The sequence below is a fragment of the Lucilia sericata genome, unplaced genomic scaffold (genome assembly GCF_015586225.1).
Source record: "Lucilia sericata isolate MDLA Ls3-8-SP2 unplaced genomic scaffold, ASM1558622v1 Contig001381F_arrow, whole genome shotgun sequence".
In the NCBI taxonomy this organism is placed as follows: Eukaryota; Metazoa; Arthropoda; class Insecta; order Diptera; family Calliphoridae; genus Lucilia; species Lucilia sericata.
In genome coordinates this window covers 3,308-27,500 of record NW_023995321.1, presented here as the reverse complement: position 1 = coordinate 27,500, position 24,193 = coordinate 3,308, and the positions used below count along the sequence as shown (strand labels likewise).

At 29.3% G+C, this 24,193-nt stretch overlaps 2 protein-coding genes across 7 annotated transcripts in view; one reads left to right on the top strand and one right to left on the bottom strand.

Moving 5' to 3' along the window:
• The window catches only part of LOC119611160 (E3 ubiquitin-protein ligase RNF13), a 20,077-nt gene extending 5,220 nt beyond the window's left edge, over positions 1-14,857 (top strand). Inside the window, exons 2-13 of one of the 6 annotated variants that reach the window (XR_005232043.1) lie at positions 1,890-2,450; positions 4,545-4,738; positions 4,820-4,992; positions 5,151-5,159; positions 5,620-5,717; positions 5,781-5,974; positions 6,040-6,232; positions 6,295-6,606; positions 7,544-7,664; positions 7,733-8,382; positions 12,657-12,841; positions 14,716-14,857. Coding sequence is in view for 4 of the 6 variants with exons in the window: in XM_037966657.1 (XP_037822585.1) it covers positions 4,616-4,738; positions 4,820-4,992; positions 5,151-5,159; positions 5,620-5,717; positions 5,781-5,974; positions 6,040-6,232; positions 6,295-6,606; positions 7,544-7,664; positions 7,733-8,231 (1,722 nt within the window). In the remaining 2 variants the exon portion in view is untranslated. Of the gene's footprint in view, positions 1-1,889; positions 2,451-4,544; positions 4,739-4,819; positions 4,993-5,150; positions 5,160-5,619; positions 5,718-5,780; positions 5,975-6,039; positions 6,233-6,294; positions 6,607-7,543; positions 7,665-7,732; positions 8,736-12,038; positions 12,608-12,656; positions 12,842-14,715 lie in introns of those variants that run through there. The other 5 variants (XR_005232044.1, XM_037966658.1, XM_037966657.1 and 2 more) reach the window with 5 other exon arrangements.
• A 3,708-nt stretch (positions 14,858-18,565) lies between these two features.
• Positions 18,566-23,572, bottom strand: LOC119611157 (transcription factor castor). Its single transcript, XM_037966654.1, has 4 exons — positions 22,472-23,572; positions 19,747-20,533; positions 19,266-19,663; positions 18,566-19,185 (listed from the first exon to the last, which is right to left on the bottom strand). The coding sequence occupies exons 1-4, from the start codon at positions 23,570-23,572 to the stop codon at positions 18,814-18,816; spliced, it is 2,658 nt and encodes an 885-aa protein (XP_037822582.1). The 3' UTR covers positions 18,566-18,813.
• Positions 23,573-24,193: the final 621 nt, after the last annotated feature.

The following is a 24,193-nucleotide window of genomic DNA, read 5'->3' as shown; positions in this document are numbered from 1 at the left end:
TGGACTATAGTCAGAACTATATACATATATACTATACGCTCGACTATAGATAGCCTATAGTTTGGTCTATAGATAGACTATAGTCTGGTCTATAGAAAGACTATAGTCTGGTCTATAAATATATTATAGTCTAGTTTATAGATAGACTATTGACTGGTCTACAGACAGACTATAGTCTGGTCTATAGATTGACTATAGTCTGGTTATAGATTGACTATAGTTTGGTTTATAGAGAGACTATAGTCTGGTCTATAGACTATATTCTGATCTATAGATAGATAATAGTCTGATCTATAGATAGACTATAGTCTGGTCTATAGATAGACTATAGTCTGATCTGTAGATAGACTATAGTCTGGTCTATAGATAGATTATAGTCTATTCTATATATAGACTATAGTCTGGTCTATAAATAGATTCTTATCTAGTTTATAGATAGACTATAGTCTGGTCTATAGACAAACTATAGCCTGGTCTACAGACAGGCTATAGTCTGGTCTATAGAATGACTATAGTCTGGTCTATAGACAGACTATAGTCTGGTCCATGGATTGACTATAGTCTAGTCCATAGATTGACTATAGTATGGTCTATAGATAGACTATAGTCTGATCTATAGATAGACTATAGTCTGGTCTATAGATTGACTATAGACTAGTCTATAGATTGACTATAGTCTGGTCTATAGATTAACTATAGTCTGGCCTATAGATTGTATTAGTCTGGTCTATAGATTGACTATAGTCTGGCCTATAGATTGTATTAGTCTGGTCTATAGATTGACTATAGTCTGGCCTATAGATTGTATTAGTCTGGACTATAGATAGACTATATTTTGGTCTGTATAGTCTGGTTTAGGGATTGACTATAGTCTAGTCTATAGATAGACTATAGTCTAGTCTATAGATAGACTATAGTCTGGTCTATAGATAGACTATAGTCTGCTCCATATATTGACTATAGTCTGGCCTATAGATTGACTATAGTCTGGTCTATAGATTGACTATAGTCTTGTCTATAGATTGGCTATAGTTTGGTCTATAGATAGACTATAGTCTGGTCTATGGATAGACTATAGTCTAGTCTACAGATAAACCACAGTCTGCTCTATAGATAGACTATAGTCTGGACTGTAGCTAGACCATAGTCTGCAAGATAGTTAGACTATAGTCCTTACTATAGATAGATTATAGTCTGAACTATAGATAGACAATGGTCTCGGCTATAGATAGACAATAATCTACACTATATATAGACTATAATCTGCAAAATAAGTTTAAAATTTTGTAACATTTGCTATACATATTTTAACGAAAATTTAAAAATTTAAAAAATTTCAACTTGATATTATTTTATTTCACATTTTTCTTTTAAATCAAATCACCAAATTTTAAAGGGAGTGTCAGCTTTATTTTTGTCATCATTATTTTTGAAGTCTGCATTAATTATAACCCAAAAAAAAGTATTTTTGTCTCAGCGTAATTCTTTTCATTTGTTTTGTTTAATTTTATTGTTTGTTTTAATAAATTTGGAAGCAACAATGTTATTGAACTTAAAAACAAAAATATTAATAAAAACAAAAAAGCATACTAAGGCTTAATTAATAAAAAAAATATATAAACGTACAATTAACTAAAGCAGAGAGGTGGCTTGGCTGTCTGGCTGTTTGTTGTAGATTTTATGGTAGCATTGATGGTTGACCAAGATAATGAAATTTACTTTTAAAGTCTATGCGAATACCTATAGATTTTTAATCTCTCTTTCTATAACCATGAAAAAACGCTATATTTTTTTTTTATACAATTTATTTTTAATCATAGTATTTATTTTGATTTTTTTAATAATTTCACAACAATTTTATTTAATTAATTCTTTATTTTATTTTACAGTTTACTATAATTGCTGTTTAAACACTTAAACAAAATTCATGGGCATACAAATGCAACTTGTAAATAATATATTTATAATCAAACATCGTCATCAGCAGAAGCATCAGCAGCGGCAGAAACAACTGAAACAAGAACAATTACAGCAACAGCCACAGGAACAAAATAAAGAGCAACAATTTAGAAAACGACAACAAATATTTGATCCACTTTAAAAGATTTATTTCTTTCTTTGTTTGAGTCTCAGTCAACCAGTCGTCACTAAAGTCAACATTGGAAAAAAAAAAGAAATAAAACGCAGTCTCAGCAATTTATAAAAGCGCGTCAACAGCGTTTAAATAAATAAATAAAATAATTCATAAATAAAAGGAAAATCAAATAATAAAAAAAAAAAACAAACCACAATAATCATTGATATAAGAAGAAAATAACAACAACAGTAAAATAATAAAATAAACGTGTGTAGAAGAGAATAAGTATACAAATAAACTCAACAATAAGTGTATTTGTTACTTATAACTTCTGCCATCCAAAGAACACTTTATCAATTTCAAAAAAAGACATGTAAGAGCGCAATACTTATTTAAAATTTAAATTTTACTTTTCTTTTTTTTGGACATTTGAGTTATCTATCTATCTATCTATCTATCTATCTATCTATCTATCTATCTATCTATCTATCTATCTATCTATCTATCTATCTATCTATCTATCTATCTATCTATCTATCTATCTATCTATCTATCTATCTATCTATCTATCTATCTATCTATCTATCTATCTATCTATCTATCTATCTATCTATCTATCTATCTATCTATCTATCTATCTATCTATCTATCTATCTATCTATCTATCTATCTATCTATCTATCTATCTATCTATCTATCTATCTATCTATCTATCTATCTATCTATCTATCTATCTATCTATCTATCTATTATCTATCTATCTATGTATCTATATATCTATCTATCTATCTATCTATCTATCTATCTATCTATCTATCTATCTATCTATCTATCTATCTATCTATCTATCTATCTATCTATCTATCTATCTATCTATCTATCTATCTATCTATCTATCTATCTATCTATCTATCTATCTATCTATCTATCTATCTATCTATCTATCTATCTATCTATCTATCTATCTATCTATCTATCTATCTATCTATCTATCTATCTATCTATCTATCTATCTATCTATCTATCTATCTATCTATCTATCTATCTATCTATCTATCTATCTATCTATCTATCTATCTATCTATCTATCTATCTATCTATCTATCTATCTATCTATCTATCTATCTATCTATCTATCTATCTATCTATCTATCTATCTATCTATCTATCTATCTATCTATCTATCTATCTATCTATCTATCTATCTATCTATCTATATCTATCTATCTATCTATCTATCTATCTATCTATCTATCTATCTATCTATCTATCTATCTATCTATCTATCTATCTATCTATCTATCTATCTATCTATCTATCTATCTATCTATCTATCTATCTATCTATCTATCTATCTATCTATCTATCTATCTATCTATCTATCTATCTACCTATCTATCGATCTATCTATCTATCTATTTATCAATCTATCTATGTACCTATATATCTATCTATCTATTTATCTATCAATCTATCTATCTTATCTATCTATCTATCTATCTATCTATCTATCTATCTATCTATCTATCTATCTATCTATCTATCTATCTATCTATCTATCTATCTATCTATCTATCTATCTATCTATCTATCTATCTATCTATCTATCTATCTATTATCTATCTATCTATCTATCTATCTATCTATCTATCTATCTATCTATCTATCTATCTATTTATCTATCTATCTATCTATCTATCTATCTATCTATCTATCTATCTATCTATCTATCTATCTATCTATCTATCTATCTATCTATCTATCTATCTATCTATCTATCTATCTATCTATCTATTTATCTATCAATCTATCTATGTATCTATATATCTATCTATCTATCTATCTATCTATCTATCTATCTATCTATCTATCTATCTATCTATCTAATCTATCTATCTATCTATCTATCTATCTATCTATCTATCTATCTATCTATCTATCTATCTATCTATCTATCTATCTATCTATCTATCTATCTATCTATCTATCTATCTATCTATCTATCTATCTATCTATCTATCTATCTATCTATCTATCTATCTATCTATCTATCTATCTATCTATCTATCTATCTATCTATCTATCTATCTATCCGGACTATAGACAGATTGTACCCTATAGACTTTAGCCTGGAGTACATGTAAGGAATTGTCTGGACTATAGATATGCTATAATCTGAACTGTAGATAGGCTATAATCTGGACTATAGGGTATAGTTTGGAGTAAAGATAGATTCTTGTCTGAACCACAGCCTGTATTATAGATAAACTATCGTCTTGATTTTCAATAAAATATAGCCTGGGCTATAAATAAAATGTGGTCTGTATTATCGATAGGATATAGCCTTAAACTATAGTCTGGACCATAGATATCTTGACAATAGATTTTCTACTATAAATAGATCTTATTTAAGTGCTACATAAATTATATACCTATCTAATTTTACGCTTCTTTTATCTCATTTCAGTGCAAAACCTTTATCAGTCTCCTTAAGGTTTTACCAACCAGTCCTGCTTCATCCAAACACACAACAGTAGAATGGCGCTAACATCACAATTATCTCTAGTGGTCTCATTCATAGTTGGCGTCTGCATTTTTAAAACACCTCTAGAAGTGGATGGTCATATACTCGTCTATCGACGCCTAACCAATCAGGTTATTGTAAATTTATAACTACAACTTTAAATTGTGGAATATAGTTTAATTATTGTAATTTTTCTTTTACATGTCAATCATCATTAGTTAATTGAAGAGTATAATGATATGCCAGCACAGTTTGGTCCTAGCTTACCGACAAATGGTATTAAGGTATTTGCGATACCAGCCGTACCACATGAAGAGGCTTGTGATAAGATAAGTCCACCACCAAAATCGTTTTATCCCAGCAATGCTAAATTTGCCGCCATCATACAAAGGTATTTTAGTTAGAAATTAATTATATGTGTTAATTTAGTTAACATTGTTTTTTGTTTTGTTTTTTATTTATATTTAATACTCCTTTCCTTTTTTCCGTTTAAAATATTTAAAAAAATATAATGCATAAAAAACAAAAACCTTGCTGAATTTGTTGTAGTAATCAAAGGTATATTTTTCTTACTTTTCTTTTTACACTTAGATTTCTTTACACTTTCTTTTAAGAATGTTTTAATAAAAGGGAAAACCTTAATGCATTTTTGATATTTTCTTTTCATATGTAAAACTCATAGCAATTTAATGAAATAAGTTTGCAGAAAAAACAGGCTTGAAAAATAAACTAATCTTTTATGAATCATGGGTTTATTAATCATAATTTTTGTTAAACCATTATAAAAATGGAAAATATTTGTACATTTTAGCTTTAATTAAAACACATTTATACAATTACACTTCATTCGCTCTTCATTTCATTAAGTTTCCCACACTCACCCTCTACGCTCTGTTTCATTATATTTATTTGAAACTTAACTTTTTAATTTTATTTTATTTACTACAAATCAAAAGTTTTAATTAATTAACTTTAAACTTATTTCTATACTCTTTCTTGAAATTCTTTTTTTTTTTAGAGGCGGCGTTGATTGTACATTCGAATTAAAGGTACGCAATGCACAGGCAGCTCGTTTTGATGCTGTTGTCATCTATAACAATGAAAGTGATGATTTAGGTAAGAATTATGGAATGAAAATAATGAAATAATTCTAATGAATTCGTTATACTTTTCTACTAGAACATATGTCAGCACAAAATTCTAGCGGCATTTTAATACCTTCAGTTTTTGTGGGACGTACCACGGGTACAAATTTAAAAACATTCTATACTCCTGAAATTGTTTTAGTCATTAATGATGAGCTGCCTTTTAATATAAATACACAATTAATTTTACCATTTTCCATCTTAATTGGTTTATGTTTTTTGATTATGGTAAGTAGTTTCTTGTTAATTACATAATGAAGTTATGAAGTTCCATTAATTATATAAATTTTCAGATTTTTTATATGATTTACAAATGCATAAGAGAAGAAAGACGTTTGAGACGTCATCGTTTGCCCAAAAGAATGTTAAAAAAGCTGCCGATTATAAAGTTTACGAAAAATAGCGATCTCGCTTATGATACCTGCGTTATATGTCTGGATGAATTTGCCGAGGGTGATAAATTACGTGTGCTGCCCTGTAAACATCGTAAGTAAACAAATATCATTAACATACTTGTCATTAATTAATTCCTCTCTCTCTCTCTCCAGCTTATCACAGTGAATGTATTGATGTTTGGCTAACCGAAAATAAACGTGATTGTCCCATTTGTAAGCGTAAGGTTTTTACGAAAGGCGAAACCCGATCACAGCGGAATCGACAGTCTTCATTGGATAGTATAACAGATACGGATGATGATACCACACCACTGTTACAACAATCCACTAATACTTCTGTGAATTCAACCGTTTCGCCTATAAGTTCAAATAGTGGTTCAACTAGAAGTCATGGTACATTTCGTCGTGGTGGTAACAATATCGAAGCTGGTGCTGGTGGAGACATTACATCAGATGATGAGAATAGTGAGTAGAAATCAATGTTTTCTCTTAAAGATTTTAAAAATTTGAGTTAAATTTCAGAGTTTTAGGGACTTATTCATATAAACATTTATCAAAGGTTTATGAATAAGGTTAGTAGGGTTCTATAGTTGAAACGAAAAGTCGACTTTTCGACTTTTTTCATTTAGTTAAAAGTCGACTTTTCGACTTTTTGCATTTTATGAAAAGTCGATTTTTCGACTTTTTCCGACTTTTCGACTTTTCGATTTTTTCGACTTTTTGACTATTTTCGACTTCTTTCTACTTTTTTCCGACTATTTTTTGACTTTTTTCGAGTTTTTCCGACTATTTTAGCGTTTTTGACTTTTTTCCACGTTTTTAAAATTTTTGACTATTTTTGACTTGTTTCTACAATTTTCGATTTTTCGACTTTTTCCGACTTTTCGACTTTTTCCGACTTTTCGACTTTTTCCGACTTTTTCCGACTTTTTTCGACTTTTCGACTTTTTTCGACTTTTTACGACTTTTCGACTTTTTTCGACTTTCTTCGATTTTTTTCGACTTTATTCGACTTTTTTCGACTTATCGACTTTTTTCGACTTATCGATTTTTTTCGACTTTCAGACTTTTCGGCTTTTTTCGACTTTTATTCACAAAGTCGACTTTTCGACTTTTTTCACAGACGATAGTCGAGTTATCGACTTTTTTTGGAACAAAATAGTCGACTTCGACTTTTCGACTTTTTTCGACAAAAAGTCGATTGTTCGATTATTCGAAAGTCGATTTATAGAACCCTAGTCGTTAGAGTAAAAACAGAGTTGTTGTGTAAAAGCAGAGTCGTTGTGTAAAAACAGAGTTGTTGTGTAAAAACTGTGTTTTTGTGTAAAATTTAATAGAAATTTTGTATAAAAAATTAAATTATTAACAAAAACTTTCTTATATCTCAATTTTGTTTCTTTAGTGCTTTCACCTGCCCGACGTGTAAATCCCTTTGATCGTTCACCCAATTTACCGCCACATTTGCAGGCTCAATTGAATAGTGAATCGCGAAACAGTTCCATATGGTCTTGGCCGGTTTTAAGGTAATTCTAATTTTATAACAAAATAAACAACAAAATTTTTACAAATTTTTTCCATCTCTCTCCCACAGATGGTTTAGACAACCCACAACTCTAAGTGTGGCCGCTCCACCCTATTTAGAAGACACTCTACATGATGTTATAGCTGAACAACAGGGTGGTCCTATGGCCACAACAACTGCTAGTAATGTAAATAATACTATAAACTCTACATCAACGTTAAGAGCTTCACACTCTTCGAATAATGTTTTAAATCCGAATTTAAGTGGTTCTTTTAAAGACGGCGGTGGCGACGATGATGACGATGATGATCCACCACTACAGTGTATATATGAACCCATAGCAACAACCACAGCAAATCGTACAAGTCCATCAGGGTCTAATACATCAAATGCGTCGTCGTCGTCTAATCGTCGTCCACCTCGTCCCGAGGTGGCAATGGATGCAAATCCAGATTCTGTTTTTATACAAACTCCTACACAGGGTGGCATTGCAGTAGCTGCTCTGCCACCCAATAATAATAATAATCATAATAATGTTAATACGGCGTCCATGAATAGCTATTGGTAATATGACGCTTGAAAGGGAAATGTCATAATTTTAGTTTTATCGTTTTGGGGGAGTGTTTAAAGAGATTTATACATGAAATTAAACATACATAGAGATATACAGATATAGGAATTGTGGGTGTTATCTCTCAACAGTTTGTCCACCACAACAAGTAAGTGAACAATTTATATTCATTTTTTTTACTTATTTTCTAAAAAGTGTTTAACTACTCAACAGATTTTTTTAGGTTTTACTGAGTTTTTTATGTCAGATTTTGGTTTAAAATCTTAAGTATAGGAAATAGTTTCTTTCCAAACTCTAGAATCTGTTTAGTATGCTTTAACACAGCAAAACAGTTTTGTTATTATTTATTGAAAATATTTGTTAGTAAAATATTTGTAATGAAATATAAGGATATTGTCTTTAATTCGGGAAGAATTGGAATACTTAATGCAAAGTGTTTTAAACGTAAAGTTTGCTATAATAAAATTATAGTCAAGGGGTCAAAGTTTTGATCCTATGAAACAGATTAGTCTACTGATTGTTCTATGGACAAGCCTACTGATTAAACTATTAACTTGCATATAGTCTAGTCTGTGAAGAAGTCTATAGGGTAATTTATGGTCTAAGGTCTAGTCTTTGGAATAGTCTATTGACTACTCTATGAACTAATCTATTGACTAGTCTATGAACTAGTCTATTGACTAATCTAAGTACTAGTCTTTTGAAGAGTCTATTTAATAGTATATTGGTAAGTCTATTGACTGTTCTATGGACTAGTCTGAGGCCTAGTCTATTGACTATTCTATGGACTAGTCTAGTCTGTGGCCTAGTTTATTGACTATTCTATGGACTTGTCTGTGCACAAGACTGTAGACTGTTGTCTAGTCTGTGGACTAGTTTATTGACTATTCTATGGACTAGTCTATACACTAGACTGTAAACTGTTGTCTAGTCTTTTGAATAGTTTATGGATTAGTCAATTCACTAGTTTATTGACTACTCTATGGCCTATTATATTGACTATTCTATGGACTAGTCTATGTAGTATTAACTCGATTATTGATTTGTCTAGTCTATGGCCTATTATATGGACTAATCTCTACATTAAAATTTTACTATTTTTTTTTTAAATAAAATCCTAAACAAATATTTAAAGAATGAATTTTTAATAATAATTTAAAAAATTGGTCCTTCGAACCCTTTACAACATTCTTTTTATGAAAATGTATTCCAACAGCATCTTTTAAAAATTGCTTCTTTTCAACATCTATTCGATATCATGTAATTTGTTTAACATTTTAGAATTATTCAAAAACATTATGGTCCTTCCAACCCTAGATTCAAAATCAATTAGAAATTATATATTTTACTTATACGAATAATATTCAAGTGGAAAATATGGTCCTTCTCGCTCCTCTAAATGTTTTTAATATTATCTTTTATATATTATCTGTTTAAGATTTGAAAATAAGTTGGTCCTTCGAACCCATAAGCACGTTTTGTTATTCTCTTAATTATCTGCAAATCAAAGAGACATTTTCCCTCGAATCTCTTTAATGGTTTCATTTAAATGAAAAATATTAATGAGAGAGATTTTGGTCTTTCGAACCTCCTTTAAGTAATTGTTCATTCATTTAAAACTTCATATTGGTCCTAAGAACCCGTCTGTCTTTCTTTTATAGAAATTTTATATGGAAATTTATTACAAGTTTATATGAAATAGATTTGTTTTTATAAAATTGAAATATGGTCCTACGAATCTATGACTGAAAGTTTTGCAAGAGAAATTTTTTGCTTTTGGTTTGTATTGGTCCTACGAACCCGTCTATATTTCTTATATAATATAAATTTACATGAAAATCTATATAATATTTAAAAATTTATATGAAATAGAAAAAATAAATGAAAACTGAATGCGGGGTTTGCAATGCGGAACTGCAAAATTATAGAGAAATTATTAAAAGAAAAGCTTTAGGGATTTTTTTTACATATATAAGATAAAGTTAACAAATAATTTTCAATAAAAATTTGGTCCTTCGAAACTTTAAAAACCTTCCATTTTGAAAAAAATTCCTAAAAATCTTTAGCAATAAAAGTTCGAAATGAAAATTAATATTTTCTTAAAAATTAACATATTTTTTGTTAAAAAAGAAAGTAACTAAATAATTTGGTCCTTCGAACCTTTGAAAATATTTTTATTAAAAAAAATTTAGTTGTTTACTTTTTGTCGGTCTTACTTTTATAATAGAGTTTTGTAAGAAAATTAATTAAAAATTTATATGAAATTGGAAAAAAAAAAAATAAAAAAATTGTTATCAAATTGAAATTTGGTACTACGAACCCATGTATAAAGGTTTTGTAAAAGAACTTTATTTAAAGAAAATATATAAAATTAATTGAAGAGAAAAGAAATTATTAAAAGAAAACCTTCAGAAAGTAAAGAAACACTTTTCATTAATTTGGTCCTTCGAACCTTTAAAAAAGTTTATTTTTTAAAAAATAGCTTACAAATCTTTAGCAGTACTTGTTCAAAAACAAAATTATAAAAAGAAAACCTTGAGATAGTTTTTATTTTCTATAAAAGAGAAAGTAAAAAAAATAATTTTCAATAAAAATTTGGTCCTTCGAACCTTTAAAAAAGTAAATTTTTAAAAAATTGTTTACAAATCTTTAGCAGTACTTGTTCAAAGAGAAATTATTAAAAAAAATATTTAGAGAGTTTTTTTTCTATATAAGAGAAACTAAATAAATAATTTTCATTAAAATTTGGTCCTTCGAACCTTTAAAAAAGTTCATTTTTTAAAAAATAGCTTAAAATCTTTAGCAGTACTTGTTCAAAGACAAAGTTATAAAAAGAAAACCTTTAGAGAGTTTTTTTTTCTATAAAAGAGAAAGTAAAAAAAAATTTTTCAATAAAAATTTGGTCCTTCGAAACTTTAAAAAAAATTTAATTTAAAAAAATAGCTTATCTAAATAACTTAGCTAAAGATTTAGCAGTACTAGTTCAAAGACAAAATTATGAAAAGAAAACCTTTAGAGAGTTTTTTCTATATAAAGTAAACAAATAATTTTTAATAAAAATTTGGTCCTACGAACCTTTAAAAAAGTTAAATTTTTAAAAAAATTGCTTACGAATCTTTAGCAAAATATGTACACATGATTTTAATATTAAACAAATAAACTTTTCTTAATTATCAACTTATTTTTTTTATTAAAAAAATGGAAAATAAATAAAACATATGGTCCTACGAACCTTTGAAAATATTTTATTAACAAAAATTAATTGTTCACTTTAAGTTTTGTTAAAACAAACTGTTGTTCTGAACAAAATAGTCATTCTTTTACTGTGTGTGTTTAACGAGAATAAAAACAAATTGAACTTAAAATTATAAAAAAATATATATATTTTTTAAATAATTTTTATAGTTTTTGTTTAAATAAATTTTCCTCTACTACTCCTTATTAAAAGAAAAAAAAGAAAAAAAATATTGTGATTTATTTAAAACCTTTAATTTGGTTTAAATTAAAAAAAGGAAGAAAAAAAATTAAAATTTAAGAAAATTAATTAAAACTGTTTTACAAAAATTAAGCTAAAATTTATTATAAACTAAAATAAAAAACCCAGCAAAAAGTGTAAAATATTCAAAAAGAAATTATTAAATGAAAAAAAATACTAAAATTAGTATAAAAAAATATTTTATAAATTTGCTATAAACATTTAATTTGTTTAATTTTTTTATTATTTAATTTTTTAAGTTTGATTTTTTATTTTTTTTTTTTTTGTTAAATATCTAATTTTTATAATTTGTTTTTTATTTCCAACAGAAAATTTATCTCCAATTTATTTTAATTTTTTTTACCATCATATACCAAAAATCTAAACAAATTTTAATTGAAAATCTTTAACAGCCAATTTAGTTAAAAAAAAAAATTTGCAAAAATTGGCTTTTTAAAATTTTTTTAAATAAAATTTGAGCAAAAAATTCATTAAGTACCTTTTTTTATATAATGTATAAAATAATTAATTAATTAACTAAACTAATTTTTAATTGTAAATTCTAAGTCCTCTATATAATGTAATAAATACGATCAAGTGAAAGTTGGGGGGGGGGGGGGCAAAAAAAAACCCCCTCCTCTTAAAAGCGAAACAAAACAAATAAAAAAATCTGAATTATATTTGTTATAAATTAATATTTTTATGTTTTATAAAAAAAACACAACAACCACATCTATATACAACATACTATATTTTATTTAAAAAAACAATTTGCAACAACCTAAAATGTTTAAGATAATCCAAACTACCCTTTAAACAAAAGCAAAAAAACAAAAAATATTAATTAAATAAAATGTAAAATTTTTAGTCATTTTATTAAAATTGTAAAAAAAAATTATATTCTTAAAATGTGTTTTAATTTATGGTTTTATTTCTTATAATTATAGATTTTAATCTAACAAGAAATATACAAGCAAGTATCCTTAATATACTCAAGAATCCCATTATGATAAAGCAAGTACCCAAATTCAACAATCAAGTTACCAAAAAATTGGCTTTTGTAGCATATAAATAACAAATTTTAAGCAGTTTTCTAGTGTTTACAGCAAGCAGTTTTTATTAAGTTCGCCTGGTGAGTATTTAAAAGAAATTATAATAATACTTGGTCGTTCGAGCCCTTTACAAATCGTTTTTGGTTAAATCTTCAATTTTAACTTTTAATTCTTTCACTCTACAAACTTTAATACATTGAAGTAAGGTAATCAAATTTAACATTGGTCCTTCGAACACTTTTTATTGTTTTCTACTAGAAATTCTAAAGAAATTTCACGTAGAGAAAAATTTTATATACAAAATGTTCCTTCGAAAGAAAAAACTTTAAAAATTGGTCATTCAACACACTTTCTATTGCTTTATAACAAATTTTATATTAGATTTTATAAAATTTCTTTATTTAAGAAACGATTTTGTAGATTAAAAAAAATAGAAATTGGTCCTTCGAACCCGCAATAATCTTCTGTAAAAGAAACATTTCAATAGAATTGATTAGAAATAGTTTTTCCACATCAAATTGAAAAATATTCTACTTCAATGCACTGAAAATAAGAAAAAAATATTAAAAATAGGTCCTTCGAACCCATTCCATAATGTACACATAGATTTTTGTTTAATCTATTAGTAGTGCAATTATTAAAAACATTAAAAATTGGTAACTCAACATACATTCTATTGTTTTACAATAAATTTTCCATTAGAAATTCTAAAATGTTGAAGAAACTTTACTTAAGGAAAGATTTTATATACGAAATGGTCCTTCAAACCCGCAAGAATATTTTGTAATGGAAATTTTAAGTTTTACTTTATATACAGGTCTGGAATTCTGTGATAGGCCTGATAAAAGAAACAATATATTCAATATTCAAAATAGGTCCTTCGAACCCGCAATAATGTTTTGTAATAGAAATGTTTTAGTATAATCTCTTTAAAATCTATTAGAAATTGGTTCTACTTTGATGTACAAGAAAGTAAGAGAAAATATTAAAAATAGGTCCTTCGAACCCATTCCATTGTTTACAAATAGATTTTCGTTTAATCAATAAGTAACCCAATTCTTACTATAGAAGAAAACATTAAAAATTGGTCATTTAACACACATTCTATTGTTTTGTAATAGATTTTCTATAGAAATTTATAAAATGTTAAAGAAATATTGCAAAGAAAAAGATTTTTTATAAAAAATGACCCTTCGAATCCATAATAATGTTTTGTAATAAAAATTTATATTAAAATTTCAGCGAACTTAATTAGAAAGTAAGAGAAATTATTCATAATTGGTCCTTCGAATCCGCAATAATACTTTTTAATCGAAATGTTTCAGTATAATCTCTTCAAAATTGATTAGACATTGATTTTCTTTATACATATAAAAGAAACAAATATTCTACTTTAATGTACAGAAAGTAAGAAAAATAGGTCCGTCGAACTCATTCCACTTTTTATACAAATACAAATAGATTTTCGTTTAATCAATTAATAGTTCAATTATTACTATCGAATTAAACATTAAAAATTGGTCATTTAAAACACTTTCTATTCTTTTGTAATATAGAAATTTATAAAATATTAAAGAAATATTGTAAAGAAAAAAATTTTTTTATAAAAAATCGCCCTTCGAATCCATGATAATGTTTTGCAATAGAAATTTATAGTAAAAAAACCCACAAATTTGGTTCTTCGAAATATTTTCTATTGTTTTGTTATAGATTTCTGTAAATTGGTCCTTCGAACCCATGTAATATTAATACACTCTGAAGTATTCTTTATTCTGAAGTATTCTTTATATATTCGAAATCTTCTAATCATTCATTTAGAAACCTTGTATAACCTTGAAATTTTAATACTTTGTTTCATAAACCAAAAAATTATTATAAAATTTCTTTAAAAAACTTACTTTCTGTAACTTTATGTTAACTTTTGTTCTATTTTCATTATTTTTTCTATTTCTAGATTTTTATTTTAATACCAAAATCCACATTTTAAACATCATTTCAACTTCTTAGCTGTTATAAAGCAAATTCTCATTTAACTATTTTTCAAAAGTCAAAACCTAACAACATCATCCCATAGTTTTAAGGAGAAACACACAGAGGAAGAATATATAATAAAAACATACATCAAACATAACCTCAATAACAAAATATAAGTGAAAAATTTGTAAAGATTATATAAAGTGTTTCGGAAATACACTGATTATTACTATAGTCTATTCTGTAGTCCAGTGTATAGTCTAGCTTAAATTCTAGTCTATAATTATTATCTTGTCTATAGCCTAGTCTATAGTCAAGACTAGTACATAGTCTAATCTGTGGTCTAACTATAGTCGAGTCTATAGCTTAATCTATGGTCTAGTCTATTATATAGACTATATAGTATTATATAGTCTACTTTATGGTTTAGACTATATTCTACTCTATAGCCTAGTCTATGATCTAGCCTAGTCTATAAATTTGTCCATAGATATGTATAGTCTAGCCTATAGTCTAGTCTATAGTCTAGTCTATAGTCTAGTCTATAGTCTAGTCTATAGTCTAGTCTATAGTCTAGTCTATAGTCTAGTCTATAGTCTCGTCTATAGTCTAGTCTATAGTCTAGTCTATAGTCCAGTGTATAAACTGTAGTCTAGTCTATAGTCTAGTCTGTAGTCCAACCTAGAGACTAGTCATAGTCTATAGTCTAGTTATAATCTTGTCTATAGTCTAATATATTGTCTAGTCTACAGTCTATAGTCCAGTTTGTAGTACAGTCTAGAGCTAGTCTATACTCTAGTATATAATCTAGTCTATAGCGTAGTCTGGAGACTAGTCTAGTCTATACTCTAGTCAATAATTTAGTCTATAGCGTAGTCTAGTCTATACTCTAGTCTATAATCTAGTCTATAGTGTAGTCTATAGTCCAGTCTATAGTCTAGTCTATAGTCTAATCTATTGTATAGTCTATAGTCCACTTTATAGTGTAGTCTGCAGTACAGTCTAGAGACTAGTCTAGTCTATAGCGTAGTCTATAGTCTAATCTAGTCTATTGTCTAGTCTGTAGTCTTGTTTTTAGTCTAGTTTATTGTCTAATCTGTAGTCTAGTCTATAGTCTTGTCTAGAGTCTAGTCAACTGCTTAGTCTATAGTCTAGTGTATAGTGTAGTCTAGTCTAGACTATAGTCTAGTCTATAGTTTAGTCTATAGTCTAGTCTATAGTCTAGTCTATAGTCTAGTCTATAATCTAGTCTGTAGTCCAGTCTATAGTGTAGTCTATAGTACAGTCTATAATCTAGTCTAATCTGTAGTCTAGTCTATAGTCTTGTCTAGAGTCTAGTCAACAGCCTAGTCTATAGTCTAGTCTATAGTGTAGTCTAGTCTAGACTATAGTCTAGTCTATAGTCTAGTCTATAGTTTAGTCTATAGTTTAGTCTATAGTTTAGTCTATAGTCTAGTCTATAGTCTAGTCTATAGTCTAGTCTATAGTCTAGTCTATAGTCTGGTCTATAGTCTAGTATAGTCTAGTCTATAGTCTAGTCTATAGTCTAGTCTATAGTCTAGTCTATAGTCTAGTCTATAGTCTAGTCTATAGTCTAGTCTATAGTCTAGTCTATAGTCTAGTCTATAGTCTAGTCTATAGTCTAGTCTATAGTCTAGTCTATAGTCTAGTCTATAGTCTCTATGTCTAATAGTCTAGTCTATAGTCTAGTCTATAGTCTAGTCTATAGTCTAGTCTATAGTCTAGTCTATAGTCTAGTCTATAGTCTAGTCTATAGTCTAGTCTATAGTCTAGTCTATAGTCTAGTCTATAGTCTAGTCTATAGTCTAGTCTATAGTCTAGTCTATAGTCTAGTCTATAGTCTAGTCTATAGTCTAGTCTATAGTCTAGTCTATAGTCTAGTCTATAGTCTAGTATAGTCTAGTCTATAGTCTAGTCTATAGTCTAGTCTATAGTCTAGTCTATAGTCTAGTCTATAGTCTAGTCTATAGTCTAGTCTATAGTCTAGTCTATAGTCTAGTCTATAGTCTAGTCTATAGTCTAGTCTATAGTCTAGTCTATAGTCTAGTCTATAGTCTAGTCTATAGTCTAGTCTATAGTCTAGTCTATAGTCTAGTCTATAGTCTAGTCTATAGTCTAGTCTAGTCTATAGTCTAGTCTAGTCTACCCTATAGTCTAGTCTAGTCTATAGTCCAATCTATAGTATAGTCTATAATCTAGTCTAGACTATGGACTAGACTACAGGCTAGACTATAGATTACAATATAGACTTGGCTATAGTCTAGTTCATAGTCTAGTACATAGTCTAGTCTATAGTCCAGTCTGTAGTCCAGTCTATAGTCTAGTCTGTACTCCAGTCTAGAGACTAGTCTAAGTCTATAGTCTAGCCAATTATCAATATACAGTCTAGTCTATAGTCAAGTACTTACAGTCTCACATTTGAACTCAAAGAGTAAGAGAAATAGCATTTAAACTAAAAAGAATGAAAGAAAAAGTGAATACATAAACAATTAACTCAAACATAACCTTAAAAAAATTCAACAACAAAGTGTAACGGTTATTTAAAAGTGTTTTTATTAACGAAAAATAAGTGTTTCTGAGACTTCAATTTGTGCAGCAGTAATACATCCTCTATTTCCATGGCTGCCCATTAAAATTTCTTCCAAACATTTCCATCACATCATATGTTAATGCCACCGCCATTTAGATATCTACTTTAATTGAAAATATATCATCATTTCTGCAAACCGGTAAGTCGTTTAAAATTCTATTATTTTCTATAATATTTTTTAAAATGTTGTTTTTATATAAATGAAAAATATTTAAAAGAAATAATTTTTTATAAAATGGGTTGCAAAGAGCTGCAACAGCTGTATTCCAGATGATATTTTTTACAAAAATTCAACATAAATTTCTGTAAATGTTGTTTATTGAAAAAAGTTAATGAGAAAAAATTATGAAAACAATTTTGTTCGAACGACTGCGATTATTCTTTAAGTGTAAATATATGTATATTGGGGAAAATGAAAATGGTCCTTCGATTGTTCTCTAAGTGTATCATACAGTGAACGAAACTGGTTCTTCGAACCCTTTTTGTTTGTTTTTTAATATATTATCGAATTTAAACACAATTTTTCTATGATTTTTTTTTTTCAACATTTTTATCACAAACAATTTGATTTTTAATTTTGTTACTTAAAAAAATTAAAAAGAATTTCCTAAGTGAAATTTATACAATTTTAAACTAAATACAAAATTTCATTTACAAATTTTTTAAATTAAAAAAAAAACTAATTAAATTGTTTAATAATTTTTTACAAATTTAAAACTAATTAAGCCAATTTATTTTATGTTTTAAATTTCTAGTTGCTTTAAATATTTTCTACATAAACCTAAACAATTTTAATAAAATTAATCACAGCTGAATTTATATGTCTTTAGTAGTTTATTTTTTTAAAAATTCTAAAAGAAAAATTTGAAAATTTTTTTTAAATTTTCAGGAAATTGATAGAATTTAGTCATTTAGCTAAAAGTTTAATACAACAACTTTATGATTAATTTCAAACTCAAAGAAAAAATTTATTAAAAATTTCAAAATTTTTTTAAAAATTTTTAAATTTTTCCAAATTTTTTTAAATTGAGTTTTTCTAGAAATTAATTTCAGTTTGTTGATATTGTGGTTAAGAAAAATTTGTAGTACAGATTTTCTTTTTGGTGGAAAAAAATCTGTAGTAGAAATTTTTCTTTTTTTTTTAACATTTACCAATAAATCTCTACTTATTGGGCCTTTAAGTGACCTTGATAAGTATTTTTCCTTTTAAACCCCCTGTTTTGCTGTAGATTTATACTAAAACTTATTCGCACAAGTTAGTAAAATCTGGCCAAAACCAGAACCGCGGTTTGCTGAAATTTCTTTACGAAAACGTTTAGTTCCTTAAGCTTAAGCTGGTAAACGTTGTTTTTTTCGACAGAAATTTCTTTTTAAACCTTTACGTTCTTCGAAACGATTCCATTCGTTTAGAATCGAGTCAAGTTGAAAACCCCATAATGTTCTAAGACCTATTTGTTGCTAATGGTTTCATTCTTTAAATTCTGATTTATCACTAAAATCCTGCTTAAGATTAGAGCTGGCATTAGTGGTGGCGGGAGAGGTAGAACCACTTTCGGCTGCATTATCCAATATGTTGGCCATATTGGTAGCAGCTCTACCACCGGGATAAAGATTTTGATAGAAGAGAGGATTTTGCAATTGGAAGAGAGCCATTAGGTGAGTTAATTGCAAATTTGGAGCAGCATTGGCATCGGTGGCTGTTTGATTTTGATAACCAGGCATAAAGGGATTGATCATGGAGAGAGTGGCCGCTTTAGGGGGCACATAGGTAGAGGTTTTAGTGGCGGCCGAAGTTTCCAATTTAATACGTTTGGTATCTTGAGATTCTGAAGGCAATTGCTAAAATAAGATAGTGAAAATAAAGAGAAAGTTAAAGAAAATTCCAAAAAGAATTCAAGTTTGAAATAAGAGATACTTACAATTTTCTTGGGAGGACGACCACGTTTACGTGCCAAGAAATGTTCTGCCGACAAAGAAGACAAAGGTGTCGATGTACTGCTGCTGCTGGTGCGTCTTTCAGGCTTAATAGTGGCTGCTTTAACCACTGGCTTAGGTGACTCTTCTTCACTGGAATCTCGTTGACTCTTAAATTGCTGATAGTTTTGTTCTCCCTCAGCACGATCATGTTTACGCTTATGGCTGATCATTTGGGTGCTAGAGTGTAAAATGAAATTGCAACCCTCACGCACACAATGTATATGATTGGAGACGGTGGAGAATTTGCAATCCTCAAAGGGACACTGTTCGGTTTTAAGGATTTTCTTAAAACCATCCTGGATCAATTGATGATCTTTCATGTGATAGGTCTTGTGTTTATCTAGAGAGATTGAAGAAAAGAAAGAGAGAGAAAAATTAATATTAAATTTGAATCCAAATTTGATTTATCCAAGTTCAACTTACCCATATCAGCCTTATTCTTGAAGGTATGATTGCAACCCTCCCGACAGCAATGATAATGCGAGGTCTTCTTGCCATAGAAGGGACATTCTTCGATCTTACAATTCTCATGAGCGCGGAAACGTCTAAAACCTTCCTGCACTATTTCCGAATTTTTACGATGAAAATTGGCATGCATTTGAACATCACTAGTGCTGACATACACCTTAGGACAATCCTCATAGATGCAATGATAATGAGTCTGTTTCCAATTATGAGCACAACCGGCACCATACTCAGGTGCACAATCATCCGAAGAAGAGAAACGGGCAAAGCCCAATAGTAAACTTTCCTTGCGTTTCTTATGCCATTTCAAATGGCGAATAATATCATCTTTCTTGCTGAGAATCTTACCCTGACAGGGTTCCTCAAAACAATGGAAATGTTCACGTAGATTTTCCTGGCGGCACAAACTATTGCCACACTCCAAATAGGAGGAATTTTTGCGTAAATGTTTAAGATTTTCCTCGGTCAAAAAGGAATCAACACCCGAAGCACATGTGGCCCCCAAAGCCCCGGTGGGGTTTTGCGCACCACACATAGCCTCAAAAGTTTGACCCGTCGAAAGTTGCTCACTGGAGGGTGGGGTGAGTATGGCATTTTTCAATGTCACCGGGGTGGTGGTAAGGTTGGTCTGTTGTTGTAGCTGCTCCTCGTTAGCTGTAATAAGGGAATCTTTAAGGGGCAAAAGGGAACAGGAGGAAGAGGTGGAGGGATTGTTAAGGGAAAAGGATTTTTCAGGGGTATAAGGCTAGAAAGAGAAAGAAAAGAGAAAAAGAGGGAAATTAGTTTGTTTTATAAAAGATTTTTCGTTTTTTATGTTTTAAAGATCAAGTTTCTTTTTTTTGGTTTAAGCCCCCACACATTAGGTTTAAGAAACGTGTTAGTTTGTAGATTTGTCTTGTTGTTCTTAAAGATTTGTTTATATTATTGCTGCCTTTTTCTGAAGCTTTAAAATTCACAAGTGTTTTTTTCTTAATTTTTAGTTACAATGTTGCTTTTTAATGTTTTTTTGATTAAAATTCAATTGAATTTTTAAATTGTTAAATTTCTTAAGAATTTTTGAGGGAAAAATAAACAAACTTTGTAATAAATAGCAAATAGCTTAATTGCTATTTATAGCAAACACTTTTTCAAAAGATTTTGTAAGAAATGCTATGGATTTTTTAACTTTTGTCTAAAACTGAGCTAGAACAGAACTAGAACAGAACTGGAACAGAACTAGAACAGAACTAGAACAGAACTAGAACAGAACTAGAACAGAACTAGAACAGAACTAGAACAGAACTAGAACAGAACTAGAACAGAACTAGAAACTAGAACAGAACTAGAACAGAACTAGAACAGAACTAGAACAGAACTAGAACAGAACTAGAACAGAACTAGAACAGAACTAGAACAGAACTAGAACAGAACTAGAACAGAACTAGAACAGAACTAGAACAGAACTAGAACAGAACTAGAACAGAACTAGAACAGAACTAGAACAGAACTAGAACAGAACTAGAACAGAACTAGAACAGAACTAGAACAGAACTAGAACAGAACTAGAACAGAACTAGAACAGAACTAGAACAGAACTAGAACAGAACTAGAACAGAACTAGAACAGAACTAGAACAGAAACTAGAACAGAACTAGAACAGAACTAGAACAGAACTAGAACAGAACTAGAACAGAACTAGAACAGAACTAGAACAGAACTAGAACAGAACTAGAACAGAACTAGAACAGAACTAGAACAGAACTAGAACAGAACTAGAACAGAACTAGAACAGAACTAGAACAGAACTAGAACAGAACTAGAACAGAACTAGAACAGAACTAGAACAGAACTAGAACAGAACTAGAACAGAACTAGAACAGAACTAGAACAGAACTAGAACAGAACTAGAACAGAACTAGAACGAACTAGAACAGAACTGAACAGAACTAGAACAGAACTAGAACAGAACTAGAACAGAACTAGAACAGAACTAGAACAGAACTAGAACAGAACTAGAACTAGAACAGAACTAACTAGAACAGAACTAGAACAGAACTAGAACAGAACTAGAACAGAACTAGAACAGAACTAGAACAGAACTAGAACAGAACTAGAACAGAACTAGAACAGAACTAGAACAGAACTAGAACAGAACTAGAACAGAACTAGAACAGAACTAGAACAGAACTAGAACAGAACTAGAACAGAACTAGAACAGAACTAGAACAGAACTAGAACAGAACTAGAACAGAACTAGAACAGAACTAGAACAGAACTAGAACAGAACTAGAACAGAACTAGAACAGAACTAGAACAGAACTAGAACAGAATTAGAACAGAATTAGAACAGAACTAGAACGGAAGTAGAACAGAACTAGAACAGAACTAGAACAGAACTAGAACAGAACTAGAACAGAACTAGAACAGAACTAGAACAGAACTAGAACAGAACTAGAACAGAACTAGAACAGAACTAGAACAGATCTAGAACAGATCTAGAACAGAACTAGAACTGAACTAGCACTGAACTAGAACTGAACTAGAACTGAACTAGAACTAAACTAGAACTGAACTAGAACTGAACTAGAACTGAACTAGAACTGAACTAGAACTTGATTTTAAACACTATTCCAAACAAATTAAAAACTATTTCAATATTTTCGAGAAATAATAAATTTTAAAAAACTAAGTTGTAAACACTTACCATTTGTGCTAAATCGTCCAAAGAATCCGAGGTTGTTTCCAAAGCCATAACACCCGAACACATTAATTTGGAATTATTGCCGGAATTGGCGCCCGAATTACCCGATGACGAATGAAGACTAGAATAAACCTGAGCATCTTCGTCTGATAAATTAATAGTCTCAATAGGTTCGAGTTTAGGCTTACAAATCAAATCAACATCATCAGTTTCAACATCACTTATCTCAGGACCCAAAGCTGCCGAAGTTGTTAAGTTGACGTTCGGTTTATCGGCCAAAATCGAGTCACTGCAGGGTGTTGAGGTCACTGTAGATGATTGAAGAAAATTGTGTTGTGATGAGGAGGCGGCTATAAAAGGATTCTGTAGTGGAAAAGCTGAAGAAGAAGTAGAGGGAAAGAGAAGTGCAGAAGCAGAGCTAGGAGAAGCAGAAGCTGAAGAACTAGATACTGAAAGTGGAGCAGAAATAGAAACAGGAGCAGTAGCGGTGGCGGCGGCACTGGGATTAAACAAACCCGCGTTGGCCAAATAACCGGCCATATTCAAGTGAGTTTGTGTTGAGCTGCAACTATCAGCTAACGGCGTACTAAAGCCGGCACTTTGGGAGTTCTGGGAATTGGGTGTGGTGGGTGTTAGTAATAAATTGGAGGTGGTTATTTGTTGTTGCTGTTGCTGCAATTGCTGCATCAACATAAACTGTGTCAAAGGCGGCAGATTATTCAGCAACATTTGTGTCATGGGTTGTGTTGCCGGTGCCGTCGCCGTTAGAATGGGCGAGGATAGGTGGGTGGGATTAAAGGAGGCTTGTGGTGTTGTTGGCAAAGAGTTGAGAGTAGTATTAGTTGTATTAGGTAAGGGACTGGAATTACTATTGGGACTACTACTACGGCTACTACTACACTGGGTGTTTTGTGAATTTTTGCGTGTTTGAGTCCTTAAATTCATAGATTGAGGTTGTGGTATACGCAATTCCTGTTGTTTAACAGGACTTTGGGGAAAAAATTGTTGTTGCTGTTGGTGTTGTTGCTGTTGTTGCTGCTGCTGTTGTTGTTGCAACAAATTCATCATATACAATTGCATAATAAATTCCAATTGAGAAGACATGTTGTTGTTTTTTTAATTTGTTATAATTTTTTTAATTTTTCACTTTTGGTAAAATATTTTCACTAAAGCTTTAAATTTTTTTAATAAAATAATTTTTTTTTTTTAATTTTTTTATATTTTATAAAATTTTTTTAATAATTTTTTGTAATAATCCTTGTTTTGTTGTTGTGTATTTTTTTTTTTTTTTTTGGTTTTCAAACTTCACGTAAAATTTTCAATTTAATTTTTCTTAATAAAAAAAAAACAAATTTTCTTATTTCACTTAAAGCTTAAAGATCGAAATTCTCAAAAGATATTTCAAGCTTGGCGGTTGAGCTCAAACTGATTTAACTCTTCAACTAAGAGCGCTATATAAAGCAAAATTTCTACAAGATCTTAAAAAACAGGCAAACAAACCCTCTCCCTTTGTTTTGCCTTAAAAAATATTATGCAACAAATTCTCTTTTTTTACCAGCAGATCTAAAACTCTCTTAAAAATTCTTTAAACAATAAAGAGCAACATATAAACAGGATCTTTTTTTAACAATTGTTGTTGTTTTTCCTTTTTAAAAAAGAGAAGTTGTGTGTGTGTTTTTTTACTATTAAAAAGGGGTGGTTGTAAGCCCAATACTTTGTCCTTTC